The 17,881-nt window shown below is 43.6% G+C and overlaps 2 protein-coding genes across 2 annotated transcripts in view; one reads left to right on the plus strand and one right to left on the minus strand.

The window, feature by feature from the left end:
- Window positions 1-5,649, minus strand: part of SPATA5 (spermatogenesis associated 5) — a 162,467-nt gene extending 156,818 nt beyond the window's left edge. Inside the window, 6 exon segments of the mRNA XM_041412004.1 lie at window positions 1,692-2,306; window positions 3,139-3,197; window positions 4,238-4,395; window positions 4,970-5,094; window positions 5,431-5,563; window positions 5,566-5,649. Of these exon segments, the coding sequence (XP_041267938.1) occupies window positions 1,692-2,306; window positions 3,139-3,197; window positions 4,238-4,395; window positions 4,970-5,094; window positions 5,431-5,563; window positions 5,566-5,649 (1,174 nt within the window).
- NUDT6 (nudix hydrolase 6) lies at window positions 5,648-17,863 on the plus strand. The gene is made up of 5 exons (XM_041412006.1): window positions 5,648-5,807; window positions 6,742-6,945; window positions 11,771-11,826; window positions 14,215-14,269; window positions 17,211-17,863. Exons 1-5 carry the CDS (start codon window positions 5,648-5,650, stop codon window positions 17,597-17,599), a joined length of 864 nt encoding a protein of 287 aa, XP_041267940.1. The 3' UTR covers window positions 17,600-17,863.
- Window positions 17,864-17,881: the final 18 nt, after the last annotated feature.

The raw sequence follows: 17,881 nt of genomic DNA on the forward strand, positions 1-17,881 counted from the left end.
AGAAAACCACTTCTCTTCAACACTCCAAAAAGTTCTAGAAATGCTGTGAGGCTTGATTTAAGTATGTTTGCAAGATGATAAAAAACACACATTAAGAGGATGAATCTGCCTATTTAATGGCACATGTTAAGAGCCAAAGAGACAGAAACAAAAGGGACTTTGGAAGAACAAGGTACTGCTGTGTAGAATTGAAGCTGGACAGAAAATACAGGTAAACTGCATGACACACAACTGTGATCCCAGGTAAAGAGCCCATCAAAGAAACTTTAAGACCAGCAAAGCCAAATTAAATAGGCACAAAAAAAACCCAGTAGTTGAAAAATTGGAAAGCAAAAAGCAGAGACAAACGTTTTACGGAGGCCTGACCCCAGCACAAAAGACACTGGTGAAACACAACCGAAGAAACATCAGGTGGGTCTGGGAATCAGACAGGGAATGATGCCTCAAGGGCAGGCCACATGACCAGATTTTATAAACTAGTAAGAAAAACTAAGAAAAAAATATCTGCCCTCTGACAAAGGATAAAAAAAATAAAAGCATCTCTACAGACAGGTTCCTTCACACCAGCCCATTAAAGCACGTGCTGCTCCCTCCTGTGGTGTTTCTGGCACTGGCAATACACGGGGCTGTGGAACCACAGGCTCTCCTCAGCTCCAGCCTCACTGCCCATGAGCAGACAAGGACTCCCAGTGTTTGGATGGGGGCTAATGGATTGTAACTGCTGAGAAAACATCATCATCCATCATGAGATTAGTAGAGAATCTGCCCAAGCTTCAGGGATTAGGTACGAAGAACACTCATGCTGAAGCAAACCCTGCTGCCACAAAGCCAGGTAGTGCTGCTGTGGTTGGACCAAATTGAGCTGGACCACTCGTGATGGAGATGCCTCACACCACCCCACTGACACCTGTGGATCACGGCCAGGAAACAGCCACCTGTGTGCCACGGAAACTGAAATCACCTCCCGTGTGTGTGGGGGGAGAGGTCAGAGAGAGAAATAAAGGGCCTCCAAGACAAGAGAGTAAAGCAATATTTATAGGTAAAAGAGCCCTGTCTCACAGCAATGCATGCCTCAACAAGGTACACAGCCATTTGTGATAAATACACAGCACAGAGACACAAAAATCCTCCAAGTGTTTATATATATTAGCTATAACTTTATGTATGGCCGCAGTAATTGTATTTGGTTTTCCACCCTGTAATTCCACGCTGAACACACTGAGCAGTTTGACTAAACAGCTCAAAAGACCTCCTTAAAATTTTGCAGGAACACACAGCGATAAAAAAGCAGAAGAATTAATCTGAGTTCTTCTCCATTTAGAAGATATAATTAACTGAGTCTACCAACACAAAATCTCGTGACAACACAAACAACTGCCCCTTTTCAAGTGTCCAAGCACAGAACTTTTTCCTATTTGCTATAAATTCTGCTCGTGCGTGCCTGAATTTTGGTGCAGACACATATTTCTTTCCTGCTCAACTGTTTTTCACACAAGCTAACCAGAACATCTTCACATTATCCACACAGTGTAATTATAAAGCAGTTTGACATTGTTTGGCACACAAGTTTACCGTATCAGTTACATAAAATTTGGTGCATAATCCTGGAGTAATTAGTGTTTAAAAATATTAAAAAAAAGTCACATTAAAGAAGAAAGTTAATGAAGAAAGCCAACTCTCAGGCATCATACCGTAGCTCTTAAACAGTTCAGGCTGCTTCAAGGGCAGTTCAACAGTTTCTCTAATGGTTCTGAGCTGGCTGCTTAAGCCTCCTATCATGTCATAGGTGACCCGGGACTGACACTCGCCATCCTCTGCTACACTGGTCCTTGGTTCAATAAAATTGATTTTAGTTCTTGAAGAAATGAAGTAAAAACAATCTGTACTGCTCACTGCTCCGATTCTGCCAGTTAGTGGGAGTCCCTCAGTGCTGCCTTCCCCAGCCAGCTCCAGATCCTGGGTGAGGTCTGCACCATCTCCCCTGCTGGTTTTGTCTCCATGCCCAGAAGCTGGAGCGCTGGGTGTGACTGGTGAGCCTGGATCCACGGCTCTGCTCGGGGTGCTCATGGAGGCAACCTCTGGACTGTTACCAATGTCCATCCTGCCGAGCTGCAAGGACAAGTCTAAGGCACTGCTCTCCAAATCAGATCTCTCAAGATCCGGCTCATTGGAATCACCGGGAATGGCGCTGCCCTGGGCAATCAGCTCTGCGCCGTCAGTCCCCTTCACTTTCATCACCACGATGTTGCAAAGTTTGCCATAGTAAGTGAAAGCCAAGAGGTTTCCTGGCAGAACTATTTTCCCATCTATGAGAAGATTAAAGAAGAAAAAAACACAAAGATGACGCTATTTCAATCTACTTTGGTAGCAATTAACATTCAGACATTCTTGCATCAGAATAGCTCTTTATCAGGAAGCTAAGAAAGTGCTATAAATTAACATAATAAAAGGTAATTATGAGGTAACTTCAGGTTCTCTGAATGATCCTTTTGTGCACAAGCAGACTCTACACATGATACTGACAAATGTTTATCCAGTAATCTCCTAGACTTAAACTCATGATTAATTTCATCTTTTAAAATTTTATACAAAGGGAGGATTTTGGAATTAGTATTGTAGGAAGTAAAAATTTTGTATTCACTACCTTGAGTAACTTACCTTACTTTTTTGCATTCCTTACATATACCTACCAACCAATGAAGAGCAACTTTACTTATTTATCACCAACATAAAAAAAAAAAAGGGATTCAGAGATTGGAATTTCAACTTAATGTTGATCCTTTAACTTAATGTGCAGCAGTGCGCTCTTTTCCCCACAGTGCAAGTAAACTCTGGAGTGCACCACAGCAGAATCAGCCTGAAGGCCATCAGTGGGTGTTGAACACTCCTAACTAACACTCCTAAGCCAGCAATACAAGCAATGAACAGGAGTAATGGAACCACAATTAATGCAAATTAGATATTTGCAACATGATATAATTCGCTAGATCAACGCAGATCCCTGAACAAAGTGTGAACAAAGTAACATCCACTATTTTGCAACAAGCCCTTGATTAAGAACACAAAAGGAAAATGTTTGCTCTTGTATCTAGAACTACAAAAATTGAAGAGTCAAATGAGAAGCAGCAAAACTCATACCAAGGTTTCTCAGCAGACAGACAGACATTTCCTCAGCATTAACAGTGGCATCTTTGTCCCTGTGGAAGGAAGGGAAAAAACTGGTTTTCCAAGAACTTAAAATCAAAACCATAGTCTTCATAGCATATGGACTTAACCCTGAAGATATTAGACACATAGTAACAAAAGAAGAGTACCTATTTAACTTAGTTTTGCCAAACAAAATGGTGTAATTAACAAAATCCTAAGTTGTATTTTTCATTTCTTAGGATCACAAATAAGCAGCACAGGCATCTTAGCTGTCCAGGCAAGCTAATCATTGTTACAGGTACTGAGTAAGTATTACTCAGAAATCGGTATTAAAATTTAGATCAGGCAGGTCTCTCTCAGCCTTGCAAACACACATATGCAACTTTTACTGACTAAAACAGTGCCTTGAGCACTTGCACATCCACTATCAAAACACCCCAAGTTTTTCCACAAAGCATTTTCCAGTCGTTTAGTTAGCTCAGAGCTAAGACTCACTACACCCCCATTTTGCAGACGCAAGTCCACAACCTGTGCAAGCACTCACGCACCTGCAGGAGGCTGGAAAGCAGCGGCACCGAGGGCATTCACAGCAGACGCAGCTGCTGCAACTCCAAGCGCGAACAACGGGGGGAGCCCTAAGCCTGCCAGTGAAAGCCGCATCTCGCTTTTAGCGATCAAGAAAGCAGCTTGATGGAAAACAGGTGTATTAAGGTGATTTAGAGGACACTTCTTAATATATCACAGCCTTTCCTGATGAGCTAACACATAGTTATACGTTGCTGGGGACTGATTCTTTTATGTGGAGGAAAAGCTAAATTATGCATACAAGCACTACCCAGAGGTGTTTAATTTGCAGAGAATGAACTACACCTATAAAGCATCTAGAAACCTAGAAAGTACTTGAGCAATAGGACTTCAATGTATTCTCTTAGTAATTTATGTTAATCAGACTCTACAATGATCCCAATTTATGTTAATCAGACTCTACCATGATCCCAATGCCAACTCTGTGAAATGATAAGAGAATGACAAAATTTTGAAGGGAACTGGTTGAATAAAAACCTCAATAAGGTTATAACAAGTTCCATACCTCAACTTTACATCGATTTCCTCTGCCTGGATGACTGCGCCAGTCACAGGCAGCACAGTGATGGCATCACCTGGATTTACTTTCAGGTTCTTCTGAGTGGTTTCAACCAGCCCAATTTTCCCCCCTGGGAAGCCTGTGGTGGGCCAAGCAGTACAGACCTAGGAAGAGTTTTTCAAAGCAAATGCCTGTCAGTTGAGGTCTTGCCCCTCTCATTTCCAGTCAAGGTTAATATGAAGGATTACATTAAAACCTGGTTCCACTGAGCAAGACACAAAGGGCACTGAGCTCTTAAGATTTGATCTAAGACACTTTCAAAATTAGAAGGTTATATTTTGCCTACAAATGTGATAAGAAATTCCACAAGGACTCTCTACACTTTGGAGATGACTCAAAAGCATACACTGTGCTGATCAGAAAATGCTATGCATCAGTGAAAAAAAGGGTAGCAAATAACTATACACTTTATTTGCAAGTAAAATAGATGTGTCTGCTTATGCAAGACATAATATATAACTCATTTATTCACACGTGACTTATACATTTATAGGAAAAAAATTAGCTGCATGGATTTTTTCCAACACTGAGAATACAGATGCAAGATCAGTGCAGAAAACATGGAAGAGCACATTCACCATCTTTCTCAGTGCATGATCCATGCTGATTCCATTGAATACAACAGGAACAGGCTAACAGCACGGGAAAAGCACTTACAGCATCAAGAAAGGGTCTCACCTCCTGCCGCCCACCAGCAGAGGTGAGCAGGGCCGGCCTTCCTATGCAAAGATCCGCAGATTTCATGCTGCTCAGCGACAGCTGCGCCAGCGCTCGGCGCAGCATCTTCGGGACTTTGTCATCTCCTAAAGTTTTAGGGAGGAAAAAAAAAAAAAAATTTCTTTTTCTCCCCTTCCCCTCAGTAACGCCGGGGTTCCCCGCGCTCCCCGGGAAGCACAGCCTCGCCAGCCCTCACGGCGCCCGCGCTGAGGGCAGTCCCAGGCTGGCTACCGCCGGCACGCTTCCGCGGGGGTAAGAATAGGTTTCATGGGGGCCCGGAGTGAGGGATCTCCCACTCCCGCCTTCCTGGGGCGCCGGGAGAGTGGCTGGGCAGGGACTCGGATTCAAAGGAGGCGCCCTCAGCGCGCCGGGCTGAGGCAGCGGGGCCGGGGCTGCTCGTCCCCGCCTCCCTCACAACGTACCTGCCTCCACCACGTCGGCGACACGCAGCACCAGCGGCCCGCCCGCGGCAGCTCCGAGGGGAGCATCCCGCGGGGAGACGCCGCCTGAGGCCGGGCGCCCCTTGCTCTTCCTTCTGGAAGAGGAGGCAGACATGCTGCCGGCGGCCGGCGCGGAGCTGTTCCGGAGCAGAGGCCGGCACCGCCCCGGGGGCGGCCGCTCCCCGCCCCGCTCAGCGCCATGGCGGGCCCGTGGCGGGGGCTGCGGAGGGCGCGGGGCTGGGCGGCCCTGGCGGGGCTGCGGGCGAGGACGGACAAGTTCGGGGGTGTGAGCGTGGACCTGGGCGAACTGCGCGGCTCCCCGCGGCTGGAGAGGGCCGCCTTCGGGCGGTGGCTGCGGGGCAAGTGCCGGGCGAGGGTCCCGAGTCCCGGGGCGGGCGGAGGGCGGCGTGTGAGGGGCGGCGGGGGGTCCGCCAGGGGGCGCCCTCAGCCGCCGCATTCCCCTCACAGACCCGGAGCAGCGGCCGGGAGGTGAAGGGTGCTGGCAGGAGGGAACAGAGGTCGTTCACGGAACAGTAAAACAGTTAGGGTTGGAAGGGACCTCTAGAGATCATCCAGTCCGATCGCCCGGAGCAGGTGACACAGGAGTGGTAAACCACAGCAGGTGGGTTTGGAATGTCTTCAGAGAAGGAGACTGCGCGCCCCCACTGGGCAGCCTGTTCTAGTGCTGTGCCACTCTCAGTGTGAAGGTGTTCTAACTCGTGTTGAGGTGAAACTTCGGGTGTTTCAGTTTATGGGCATTGCTCCTTGTCCCGTCACTGGGCTCCACTGAAAAGAGTCTGGCATCATTCTCTTGGCACCCACCTTTCAGGTATTTGGATGGATTGATGAAGTCCCATCTGAGACTCATCTTCTCCAGACTGAACAGGTCCAGCTCCCACAGTCTCTCCTCACAGAGAGATAGTCCAGACCCCTCATCCTTTTTGTGGCCTGCACTGGACCCACTCCAGCAGTCCCTTATCTTCCTTGTACTGAGGAGCCCAGAACTTGACACAGCACTCCAGAAGAGTAGTTCCCCTGTTTCCAATGGTAGACCCCAAATGTAAAAGCCATCATCTTGCACATGAACACCGAGTTGTACCACTTAAAATGTCACCCTGGCAGCCTCTGAGACTGCTGGTGAGTTTCTCACAACAATAGTTTTACCCTGTGGTAAATGATGTGAAAATACAGATTTTTCCACATTACCAACAGCTATAGTGTGTGGTAAAGTTTACAGCAACACAGACCAAGGGCAAAGGGGTCCCTGACCCTCCTCACTTCCCTCTCTTGCAGAGTCTGTGTCTCAGTGGCGGGATGAAGGCCGTGTTGCTGTCTGGCTCCATGTCCCCATCCTCCAGAGCAGCCTTGTGGCAGTGGCTGCTTCCCAAGGCTTTGCTTTCCACCACGCTGAGCAGGGCTCGTCCACCCTGACGCTGTGGCTGGGAGAGGGGCCCAGCAGGCTGCCAGGGTTCGCCACACACCAGCTGGGCGTTGCAGGTGAGTTACAGGAGTGGGTGCACTCACAGAAAGTCTTGAAGGAGCCCTTAGGAGCCTGTTCAGTAGGAATTGTTCCTCTGTACAACCAGCGCATGGAAACCAGCTGGCTGCTGCATTTTGGAATGAAAATGCAACCACCAGCTTAGAGAAAAAAGCATTCTCTGCTCTGTGTGCTTAATACGTATATCTGTCTAAACTGTGTTAATGTCTGTAAATGCAGAAAACTTGACCCAACAGGGATTGTTCAGAAGCTGAAACATGTATTAGCCTGAATTGCAATGGTCTGAAAGCTGATCTAAGCTGTGCCTAGAAATCTTTAATCCAAACATATATTTTACAAAAAAACCCACAAACACCATACTCTTATCCATGTAGACCTCCCACAACCAGCTAGAAAGTCGTTCCGTAACAGAAAATTTCTGAGGAGCTAGACAAGACAGTTTCCCCATTTTTCTTTTTTCATGCAGCACAGCACAAGGGACTGATGATGAGCCAAAAATACAGTCATCTTGAAGTTAGTTTCACCAAATTCCAGTGGTTTTGTTCTCACTCAGCAGAGTTCCACAGATAAGCCATTACCTATCCCATCACTCAGTTATCTGTAATTGGGAGATTGGTTTGAACCCCTCATGTACTGGTTAAGGGTTACATTAACACACAGAAATTCCGAGGCTGAGGAGAGCACATCTCTCCAGCTGCAGCCCTGACTTGTTTGTCTTTGGCTCTCAGGGACTCCGTGGGGTGTTACTTCTCCACAAAGTGGTGTTAAAGCCCATAAACAGCAATCTGAAAAATCTGGTTAGGAAGAGCTTACAAAAGATGGTTTGTTCTGTGTAGCAGCAGGTCAGGCGAAAGGAAGCTTGGAAGGGAAAAAGCCTTGAATTACAAAGCGCTGCTGCTGCCATCAGTAGTGGGAGCCTTCGGTTCCCAGGCCAGCAGAGGGCGGGTGGATGCTGAAGACGGCCTCGGAGTTTGTCAATGGACATGTTGGAGCATGTTTTCCTGAGGTGTGGAAACCTCACCATTAAAATATGTGGCATTAAACTGGAGCGGGACAGTGCATTCTTCTCGAGAAAGCACCGGGTACTCCTTGTGAGGAAGCCTAAGTGAAAGAGAGGTTTTCTGAATAGAACTTGCACAGCTGAAAGTGCTGCTTGAAAGGAGATCACATAAAAGATGAGTTGTGACCCTGGTGGGCAGCAGAAAGAGCTATAAGAAAAATCATAACTCTGAAAGACTCCAAATATTTAAAATTAGATTTTCAGAGCATAATTTGCAGCTGTGCTTCAAAACACCTTGCAAGTAGGAAAAAACATTAAAGCAAACTTTGGTAAGTGCAGGTATACAGATTTCCTAATTTCTTGTATTGATTTTAAAATTGCACAGCATATAATGTATGTGTTCTTTGCTACCATTTTTCGAACCTGTACACTTTTAGTAATTTTTGAGATTTTCTTTAAAGGACATAAATACTTCAGGAAAGCATTCTAGGCAGGTAAACCAGTGTGAAATGACTGCTGTGTGGCGTTTTTTTGTCCTTTGTTTTACTCACTGTCAGTGGATCTGGAACACATCTCAAAAATACACTAAGCAGCATTGATACCACCTGGTAGATTTATTCCATTATCTTTCCACTTTAGGAGGGAGACCCTGGACAGTGGAAAGGCTCCATTCTATTTTTAATTCATTTTATTTAAATATTAAAGTATTTAAATGTGGATATTGGGTAGGGGGTCAAACACAAGGCTTTCTTTATTTCCTAATCCAAGAGTATTTTAGAGCATGTCTGCAGTAAATAAAAGCAATTTTCTGGTGAGAGTCTCCATCTCAAAGCTGTAGCCAGTGAGTGAAATGCAGGAGTCAGTCCTGTGAGCATCCTGAAATGGAAAGCAGAGATGTGGAGAGTGGTTGGCTGGCCAGCAGGAAGCCAGCACAGGAGCAGGGAGCAGGTAGCGAGTCTCATTGCCAAGTAGACCAGCAGCTGTTTTTCCTCCTGTCTGGAGTTTCCCACGCAGCAAACGCAGCACAGCCAGGGCTTGTGCCTCAGGACCATGCAGCCAAGGGATGACAAAGGTGTGAATAAGCGGGGTCAGGTCATGTTTCACCAGACTGGATCAGAGTGGCCAAGCAGAGAGTAGCAAATGTTACTCAGTGGGCTTGGCCATTATTGTTCAGAAGTAGTGGAATGTGTGATGTGTCTTCCAGCTGAGTTACTACATCCGTTTGTAGGCGGCAGGATTTTCCACATGTGTAAAGATAGAGAGGAGTCTCCCATGTATGAAGTGATTAACGTGTTTTTAAAAAGCACTTCCAAAATGCTCTACCTCCGAGGAGGATGTGGCCTGCCATCCAGAAAGTGACATGTTTGTAAATATGCAATGTATCCACAAAGTGACATGTTTGTAAATATGACATGTTCGTAAATATGCAACAATGGGATGAGAGGACAAGCTGAGGAAGGAAAGTAAAAGGAGAGGAAGAAAAGTGAAAAGCACTTTCTTCCCCCTCACATGGTCTACAAGCCTTACAACACAGCTGTTGTTTGCATTGCTGCCACCTTAATCCACTTGCTGAAACAAAGTCCTTGGAGCTGAAGGACTCCAGGAAGGAGAGCCTACACACGCATAGGATCATCGGCCTTGGCCAGCCCTGGTACTTAAGGAAACCTAAAGTGAGCAGCTGCATTACTGTGAAACTGCACAGGAAGATGGAGGTGGATAGGTTTGATAGGCCACTTAGGAAAAGTGACTTAAAAGTAATTCCCAAGTTGTTTTACAAATGCTCCTGTCTGCTGATGCTTACATGTAGTGCAAGCAGTGGTGTCTGCACTCATTCTGTGGTTGACAAGTGCTTCTCAGCACTGAACATCTCTGCATGCATTTTTACATCAGTCATAAATAAAACAGGTAGGATAAGGATATTTTTCTCCTCCATTACTCATTATCTGGAGTTATCTAAGGGATTCTTTTTATTTTTTAAATGCTTTTCTTGCCTGTTCCCCAAAAGAGAACATTCTCAGCCAAGTGGTATTGTAATAGTGATTACTTGATTGAATTTCAAGTATAAACCTTTCCAGAAAGTCATCCTGGCATTTTAAAGCTCCAGGTACCACATTTGTTGCAGGAGGGAGAGTTTTAAAAACCACAATTCAGGGCATTCAAACTCTAATCTCACTGATGCCAACCAGGTGTGGCCCAGCAAGAGAACACGAGACCAGGCAGCAAATCCTGTTACTGTGTTTTCTTCCTTTTTGCTCTGGATTTAGGTATCCCCTAGCAGAGATTCTGATCACCTCCCTGGGAATTTCACTGCCAAAAATTACATTCACAGGCTTCAATTTCAGGGGAACAGAGGAAAGCAAACACACTTTCTGCTTGATTCAAGCGGCAGTTTCCTGCCTGCACCAGCCCTCCCTGGTGTCGGCAAACCTTTGGCTGAGGAGTGGCTTTTCTAGAAAACAAATCCTCTAATCACAAAGTTCCTCCTGCTTTCCTTTTGTTGCCTCTTTTAATCATTACAGTAGTTAAACTTGGACACTGCTAAGTATTTACAGGAGGAATGAAATCATAAAGTCACAGGCCACAGGGAGGCTGATATGTGACTACCCTCTTAAAGCATGTCCTTTGACATATCTTGAAGGAAGACTGGTCTTTGAACTATCCTCCTACACGTAACTCTGCCATGTATTATTAAAAACAGGATGTTTTTAGCTGGACACTCACTCCTTAATAATTCCTTCCTGTGGGTATACTTCCCCATAGCATTTTAAATGCACATGTCATCACAGATGTGCCTGTATCCTCCTCCTCCTGCTGTAAAATGACGTGACCATTTTGTTACCGTTAACCTCTAATTTGAAAGCCGTGCATGACTGCTGTGGAAAAGATCCTGGTAAGCTGCACCACAGCACTCGTCCTGCTCACCACAGCGCTCTTTAAAATCTGAGAAAAATACCTGTTGTAAGGGAAAGGCATTTTTAAAGTATGACCAGTGAGTATGACATAATTAAACATGAAAGCACTCGGGTTCCAGAAAGCAGGAAAACTTGTAATCTGTGGGAGAAAGTCATGGGCTGAGCATGAGGACATAAGGAAAAGCTGCACTTCTCAGACAGGATTTTTCATCAAGTGAAAGTGTCACTTTTCCACTTGGAAGCAACACTTTTTGATTAAGAAGTTGACTCAGATTATGGTGCGATTCCTGTCGTGAGTTGTCAGCTGGGTAGTGCAAGTTCAGAGATAGTCACACAGCTGAACATTATCTGTACAGTCAGCCCAGAGTACTAAACCTGGTGTGTTATTAACCCAAAGACACTTAGATCTTCACTACAGCAGATGGGGGCTTTGTCATGAATTTCACTGAAGAAAAATTCATCACCCTTAAGGGTGGCTTCTCAGCCAGAGTCACTGGAAAATTCTCTGTTATTTGAGGAAGATTACAGGCCCGTCTCTCCTGAAGCAAGCAGCTTTGACAGATTGTTTGGGTAACCTCTTGATCTTGCATTCTTTAGTTCTGATATTAACACAAGCAAGTTTTTCTTTTCATTTCTTGTATAATCTGGAACTTAAAAGCTGTTATTATTTATCTTGGTACTGCCAACTTTGAATTTTTCTACAGGATACTTAACCTTTTTGAGATATTTTATTGTGCATCCATTTTCCACTGACAAACCACTTTGTGATTCATCCATACAAACCTTGCTAACTGTACATTAGCAAAACATGTTAAAACATGTTAAATTTATCAAAACATGTTAAATTTTGGTTGTTAGGCTTGAATTACATTGTCCAACACTTTCTCTTTTTCAATATTCTTTCTATACCAGGTGCTGTTCTAGATGAAAGCACTGGAAAGGTGTTGGTTGTACAAGACAGAAATAAGGTAAGTTTGTTACAGGATTATAAAATAGGGAAGTTAATTTAGATAAGCCTATTCTGTAATATAAAACAAAATATATTTTATTTTTATTACAGTCCAAAATTGTAATAGTTAAAAGTTACTTCTTTTTACAAGGGTCTTAAACACATCTAGCAACAGATTGCTGAATTCCATATTAAGGGGAAAAAAACCCCAACTCTAAAAATCAACAGCTTTGTTGTAAATTACAACTGCAGATTGATTCAGCAGAACTAAGTATCCTTCCTGTTTTGAGTTTTCTGTTTTCTCCTGTAACTGACCCAGGAGTCCCTGATCTTGGTTTTGGATCCATGCAGACTTCTGGAAAATCCCCACAGCTTGAAACAGATTTTGAGAGGATTCTGATTTGGTCTGGTTTCCAAAATTCCAGGCATATCTGTGGCTTTAAACGAGTAGCACAGTTTGCCATGACCTGGAGACCACCTTGGTCCAGTAGGTGTAAAGATCTTTAATTCCTCACACCTGGAAGCACCCGCCCTCACTGCAGAGGATGCCAGACCAGAGCAGTGCTGTGGTGAGGGTGGCTGGTGTGATGTGGCTTGAGGTCACCGAGCATCCATCACTGAAATCTCTGCCAGCCCTATCAGACTAACCCCGGTTGTAACTCAGCTGCTGCAGAAAGCTCCCAGGCTCACTGGCAGCTGCCTGAGCTACTCCATTCAAGAGACATTTAGCCTCCATTACGCTTTCATTTGTAAGTTCAAGTTTTAACATGAAACAATCAAAGCTTACACTTTGAAAATAGTGAAATACTGAAATACACCTGGATGCATATTTTTCATTTTATACAGTTAAAACTGTGGAATCTCACTGGCTGCATTCTCCTGTCTTTCCTGAAATAGCTACTAAGACTTTTCTCCTCAGGACCCAAAACATCAGTTCATTAGGACCTACAACACAGTTAATGAACTTCAGTGAAAGAGTGCTTTCATTGGCAGGTTCAATCATACCACATCATGAGTTTCTAACACAAAATACAAGGGTACTTCTCTTCCTCTGAATTTGTTTCCTGTAACTGAAGATGTTTATTTTTAATTTTTGTATTTCATATTTTTACTTATAATAAATTAAAATGCTGAGGACTTGGCTTTAGGAGGACTTTCAGGCTTTCATTCAGCAATTTCCAATTAAAGCATAAACCTGCCTCTCATGCTGTAGACTCCAAAAGTGGTTCCAGCTCCAGAGTGTCTCCAGGGACAGAACAGCACGCTGTAAACATTAGAAACACAACATTCACTTACCCTTTTATACACAAAAATATAAATGTGCATGTTTACCTTTTAGTAAATATCTTGAACAGATATCAGAGTAAAAATAAAATTTAACAGCTGTTGGAATTTTAAGAGCTGTTAATTGTGGCAGGACAATTCCACAGCACACAAAGATTTCCAGGAACTAAAAGTAAATCTGAAAGCCAATAGACAAATATATGTATTTTCCATCTGCACTATTTTTAATCTATTACTTTAAATTCCTATCCAAGCCCTTTAAGAATGCCCAGGAAAAAAAAAATAATTTTCCAATGTAGTCATTAGGGTTTCAAATCACTGGAAAGCATACAGCTTCCCTGCTATGCTGCATAGACAAAAAAAGCTTTTTTTGGGCCAGTGTGCCTTTTTACTGCATTTATTTCTAGGAGAAGGGTAACTTCTTCCTACCTAAACTTTTAACAAGGAGAGAAATAGAAAGTACATAGAAGTAAAGGTAAAGCCTACAAATCTTTGTGCTCTTGCCAGAGGTGCAGGGACTTGGACTCTTCTAGCAGTGTGAGTAACAACACCAAGCCTGCACTTCACATTTTAATACTGAACTTTATTGCAAGTCAATAAATGTTTCTATACATAAATCACACACAAGCCCTCATTTCTTGTATTCCATGAAATGACAAGTTACACTAAATGATCATTACAGACACACAGAGACATCTTAAAGCCAGTGCAGTACAGAACAGTACAATCATAATACCTGTATATAAGATTAAATATATATACAATTTTTAAAAGCCAAAACAATAGAAGTGGAATACAATAGTGATTAAATATAAGATTATATAGTCTATAGCAGCTTTTTAAAAAATATTCAACTACTCTATCTAGCAGCAACATTGTCTAATGACTGTTAGACAGTTTGTATTTTCAATCAGTAGGTGTTTTGTTCCCATAGTTCTTACAGACTGGAGCTGTCTCTAATCATCCTGTCAGCAGGAACAAAAAAGTTCCTACTTACTGATATTTGTAAAATAACAACACTGCAACTTCAACAAAAAAAAAGTTATGTGTTGATTATCTCCTTCGTATTAAAGAGTGCAGCACAGGCTGACTACTTCATTAACGGACTTTTCTTCCAATACAGACTATAAATGCATGGAAATTTCCAGGAGGTCTGTCTAATCCAGGAGAAGACATTGGTAAGTCCTATGACAACAGGTCAGCCATCAACTGAACTATAGGGACATGAACACCACTGAAATACAGCATGACCCACATTGCTCCTGTGGTGGATTGTTTCCTTGAATTTACGGTGAATAGATGAAATGACACAATCCTGGGACCCTAATGGTAACAGGGTAGCATGTACAGGACAAAGAAGTTCTTTGTTTGTAGCATTTACTCTTTTCCACACTTTCTTTTAACTGAGTGCTTGAGGCTAGCTAAGTTTTTGTAGGCTGGTCAGATATGCTGCAATATGAGCCAGAAGTGCAGAGGATTAAGGTAATCCATATATAGCCCAAATAAAACTGAAACAGGGAGCTCTCGGCTCACACTGCAATCCAGGGCAGTGACCTCAGGGATGGACTGAGCAAAAATTTCCATTCCAATACATGCACTTGCTTCCTTCCACCCCCTTCACTTGATTAGTTTGGACCAAGATCTCCTCGGCACAGGGCCAGGGTGAAGTGCAGAGCCTCAGTCTTGTGGGCACCTACTCCCAAGAGAGGCATGAAGCACGCCTGTGGTAGGAAACAATGCTGGTTTGAGGAACCTTCTCATTTCTCTCCAACACAGCTGATGAACACTGCTGCAGTTTATCTTCACAGGTGAATGAACAAGGGTGTTTATGAAGAGAGAGAAAATCTGGGTTTTCTCTCCTTGTATCTCAGCCCTTAAAATCATAATCCATAGGCTCATTACTTCTTAGTCTGGGTGTCGAGCCCAGGCTTCCTGACTGTTCCATACCTTAGAAATACCTACTGTTTTAGCAGACTCCCTACAACACTGTGTGGTCGGGGTGCATTCTAGTTATTATTTCTATACGTGGAGAAAGTTGCTGGTTGTCAGGATATGGCTGAGTTTAGTTTTCGTAACTCATGAGTCATGTTGTAAGTCTTTCTGTCAAACCTGGTGATGGAAATCCAAAATATTTGCTGGACAATGTAATGTAAAAAGGTGAAATGGATCCATGTTTTCAAAAGAAACCCAAATGCCATGGCTGTTGTCTAGCCAGGCTCCTTCTCACTTCTAGTGCCAGCAGCAGCAGGATTTTTGTACTCAAGGGAACAACAAATGACCAGCAGTGGCATTCCAGTGGGACTCCCCAGAGTGATACTGCTACTGAGTACAACAGCAGCCATCCCTCACTTAACAGGTGATTGGAGCCTGGACTGAAAAGTGTCACCCAGGAGAAAAGTGTCTTACAGCTTCCCTCCTGCCACTTCTAAACTACAGAATAATAAAAGTTACGATTCTCTGCATCACATCTTATATTACAAGAAGATATAAATTAGTCAAGCATAAAATATAATAGAGCCTAATTTTCCTTTTTCATTCTTACATCAAACCTTAAAAACACAAGTCACTCAAGGGACTAAACTTTAAATTACAATTAAAAATTGTTTAAAATCCTTTGGTTACATGAAGTGACAACATGCTTGGCTGCCTACTTAAATGAGTGCAAACTGACTCATGCAAGTGACACCAATTATCTTCATAATGCAGATGAAGCAAAGTGCACACATTTTTGTATCTCAGTATTTCTGAAACTCCAGCCCTAGTGTTACTTCTAGTTTAATTGTCATTAGATATTTATATATATACACACTCACATTTAAATAAAAGGGAAACAGAAATGGCACTTCATCTAAAAAGCGAAGCTCAAAGCTTAAATGAAATCCATCATTACTGCAATTTTCTTAACCACAGCCTGCCTCAGCATTCCTCACGATCTCAGTTCGCTTCTGTAGCCCCTTGTGCACTAACAAAACCACCTGCTACAGGGAGTTACTATTTCCCATACCTGAAACTATCCCTGAAACATCTGCTTTGTTCCCCTCTGACTTGGCAAGATGCAAGCTTCCACAGGATGATGAATCTCAACGAGTCTTTTGAAATGCATTTGCTTTTGGAAGCAAGCCAGCATACATTCCTTACTGAAAATAAAGTAACAGGAGCAGGTAACATTGCACAGCAGTTCTGTACATTGACCACTCAAACCAGAGACGACCAGGAGGTTACATTAATTTGGGAAAAGCCAGTATTTAACCTACCAGTACTTACTCCCGGGCAAGTAGGATTTGACTACAAGGAAACTGCAGACTTTGGGGAAATCAGTGGAATATTTAAAAACTTCTTAGGGACTCTTCAGTTTGTTACTGAAGAGAAAAATCTCTCTGGAGGAGTTCTGGATGGATGGGTGGTTCTCTGGCTGTAATTGGAGCACACAGACCCTGTAGACCCTGCTGCGTTTGTGGTGAGGAATGTTAGCACTGATCTCACTCTGGCTGGGGCACACAGAATGCACACATGCAGCACAAATGCAGCATGTTTGCAGCATGTTTCTTGCAAGGGCAGGCTCTGTGCTGCACTGGTGCTGTGGCATATTTGAAATGTCACCTGACTCTTACGGTACATCTTGAAAAGGACCTGGCACCAACTTTCACTTTCTGAAAAGAGTTTTACCCATTTTGTTACCCCTGGGGGTGAAGTGCAGTGAAACTGATCAGATCCGGAGATCTGACATCAATCACTACAGGTGCAGCTGCACAGGGTCTGAACCCGAGACTGGGCAGGGGCGAGGAGAGCGATGGCGATCCAAAGGACTGCAAAGACAGTGCAGTGCTGTCTTGGATTAACGGATCAGTGGAGCCAGCAGCCATCAGTGTCTATTACAAACCACACCCTGCGCAGCATTACCAAAGTAATTCTGTAGGATACACACAGAAAAGGCACATAGCAATTACTGTTGTTTGGGAATCAAAAAATTAGCTTATCCTTATGTTGGAAAAACAGACCTACATTCTTATGAAGCAGAATAGAGAACGTGCTGAGTAAGAGGCTTTCCACCTTTCCAAAAGGTTTAAGGAGTGCTGAGTTACTCTCAGATGTATTGCAAGGATTGCTCTTTCTACCCAGGAGACACAGCAGTTCGAGAGGTTTTTGAAGAGACTGGCATCAAGTCAGAGTTCAAGTCCATCCTAAGCATCAGGCAGCAACACAAGCACCCTGGAGCCTTTGGGAAGTCAGACATGTACATCATCTGCCGCATGGAGCCCTCCTCCTTCCGCATCAGCTTCTGCCAGCACGAGTGCCTCCGGTGCGAGTGGATGGACCTGGAGGAGCTGGCCAGGACGGAAAACGCCACGCCCATCACCAGCAACGTGGCCAAGCTCTTACTGTTCGGGTACCGGGAAGGGTTTGATAGGATTGACATAACCATGAGGGAGTTCCCAGCTGTCTACACAGGCCTGTTCTACAAGCTCTACCACAGGGAGCTGCCCGAGTCCTACAGAAACATGACATGATAGCAATACATTTCACATTTCCTTATAGTAATAATTTAGAACTATTGCAGTGTTGCATATTATAGTTATCGGTGGACTTCTTTTTAGGTAATTATTAGAACATAATTATTCTCTAATAAGCTAAGATATAAATTATTTTTAAAGGTAATTTTTGCTATGAGTGTGCATCAGGTTTGTTCTTCTCTACTCCATAAAGCGAGCACAAGGTAAATAAAATACATTGATACTTAGAAGAAAACAGAAGTGTTACTGATCCCGAAAATATATTCTGCAAGTCATTTT

Source organism: Onychostruthus taczanowskii, unplaced genomic scaffold, assembly GCF_017590055.1.
Source record: "Onychostruthus taczanowskii isolate IOZ18803 unplaced genomic scaffold, ASM1759005v1 scaffold38, whole genome shotgun sequence".
NCBI lineage: Eukaryota > Metazoa > Chordata > Aves > Passeriformes > Passeridae > Onychostruthus > Onychostruthus taczanowskii.

What these genes read in the sequence shown, in the direction of transcription:
- NUDT6 (XM_041412006.1), top strand. Translation starts at nt 5,648, where the DNA reads ATGGCGGGCCCGTGGCGGGGGCTGCGGAGGGCGCGGGGCTGGGCGGCC. An exon ending in CTTCGGGCGGTGGCTGCGGG is followed by an intron (nt 5,808 to 6,741) that starts GCAAGTGCCGGG and finishes CCTCTCTTGCAG; the next exon opens with AGTCTGTGTCTCAGTGGCGG. An exon ending in TTGTACAAGACAGAAATAAG is followed by an intron (nt 11,827 to 14,214) that starts GTAAGTTTGTTA and finishes CTTCCAATACAG; the next exon opens with ACTATAAATGCATGGAAATT.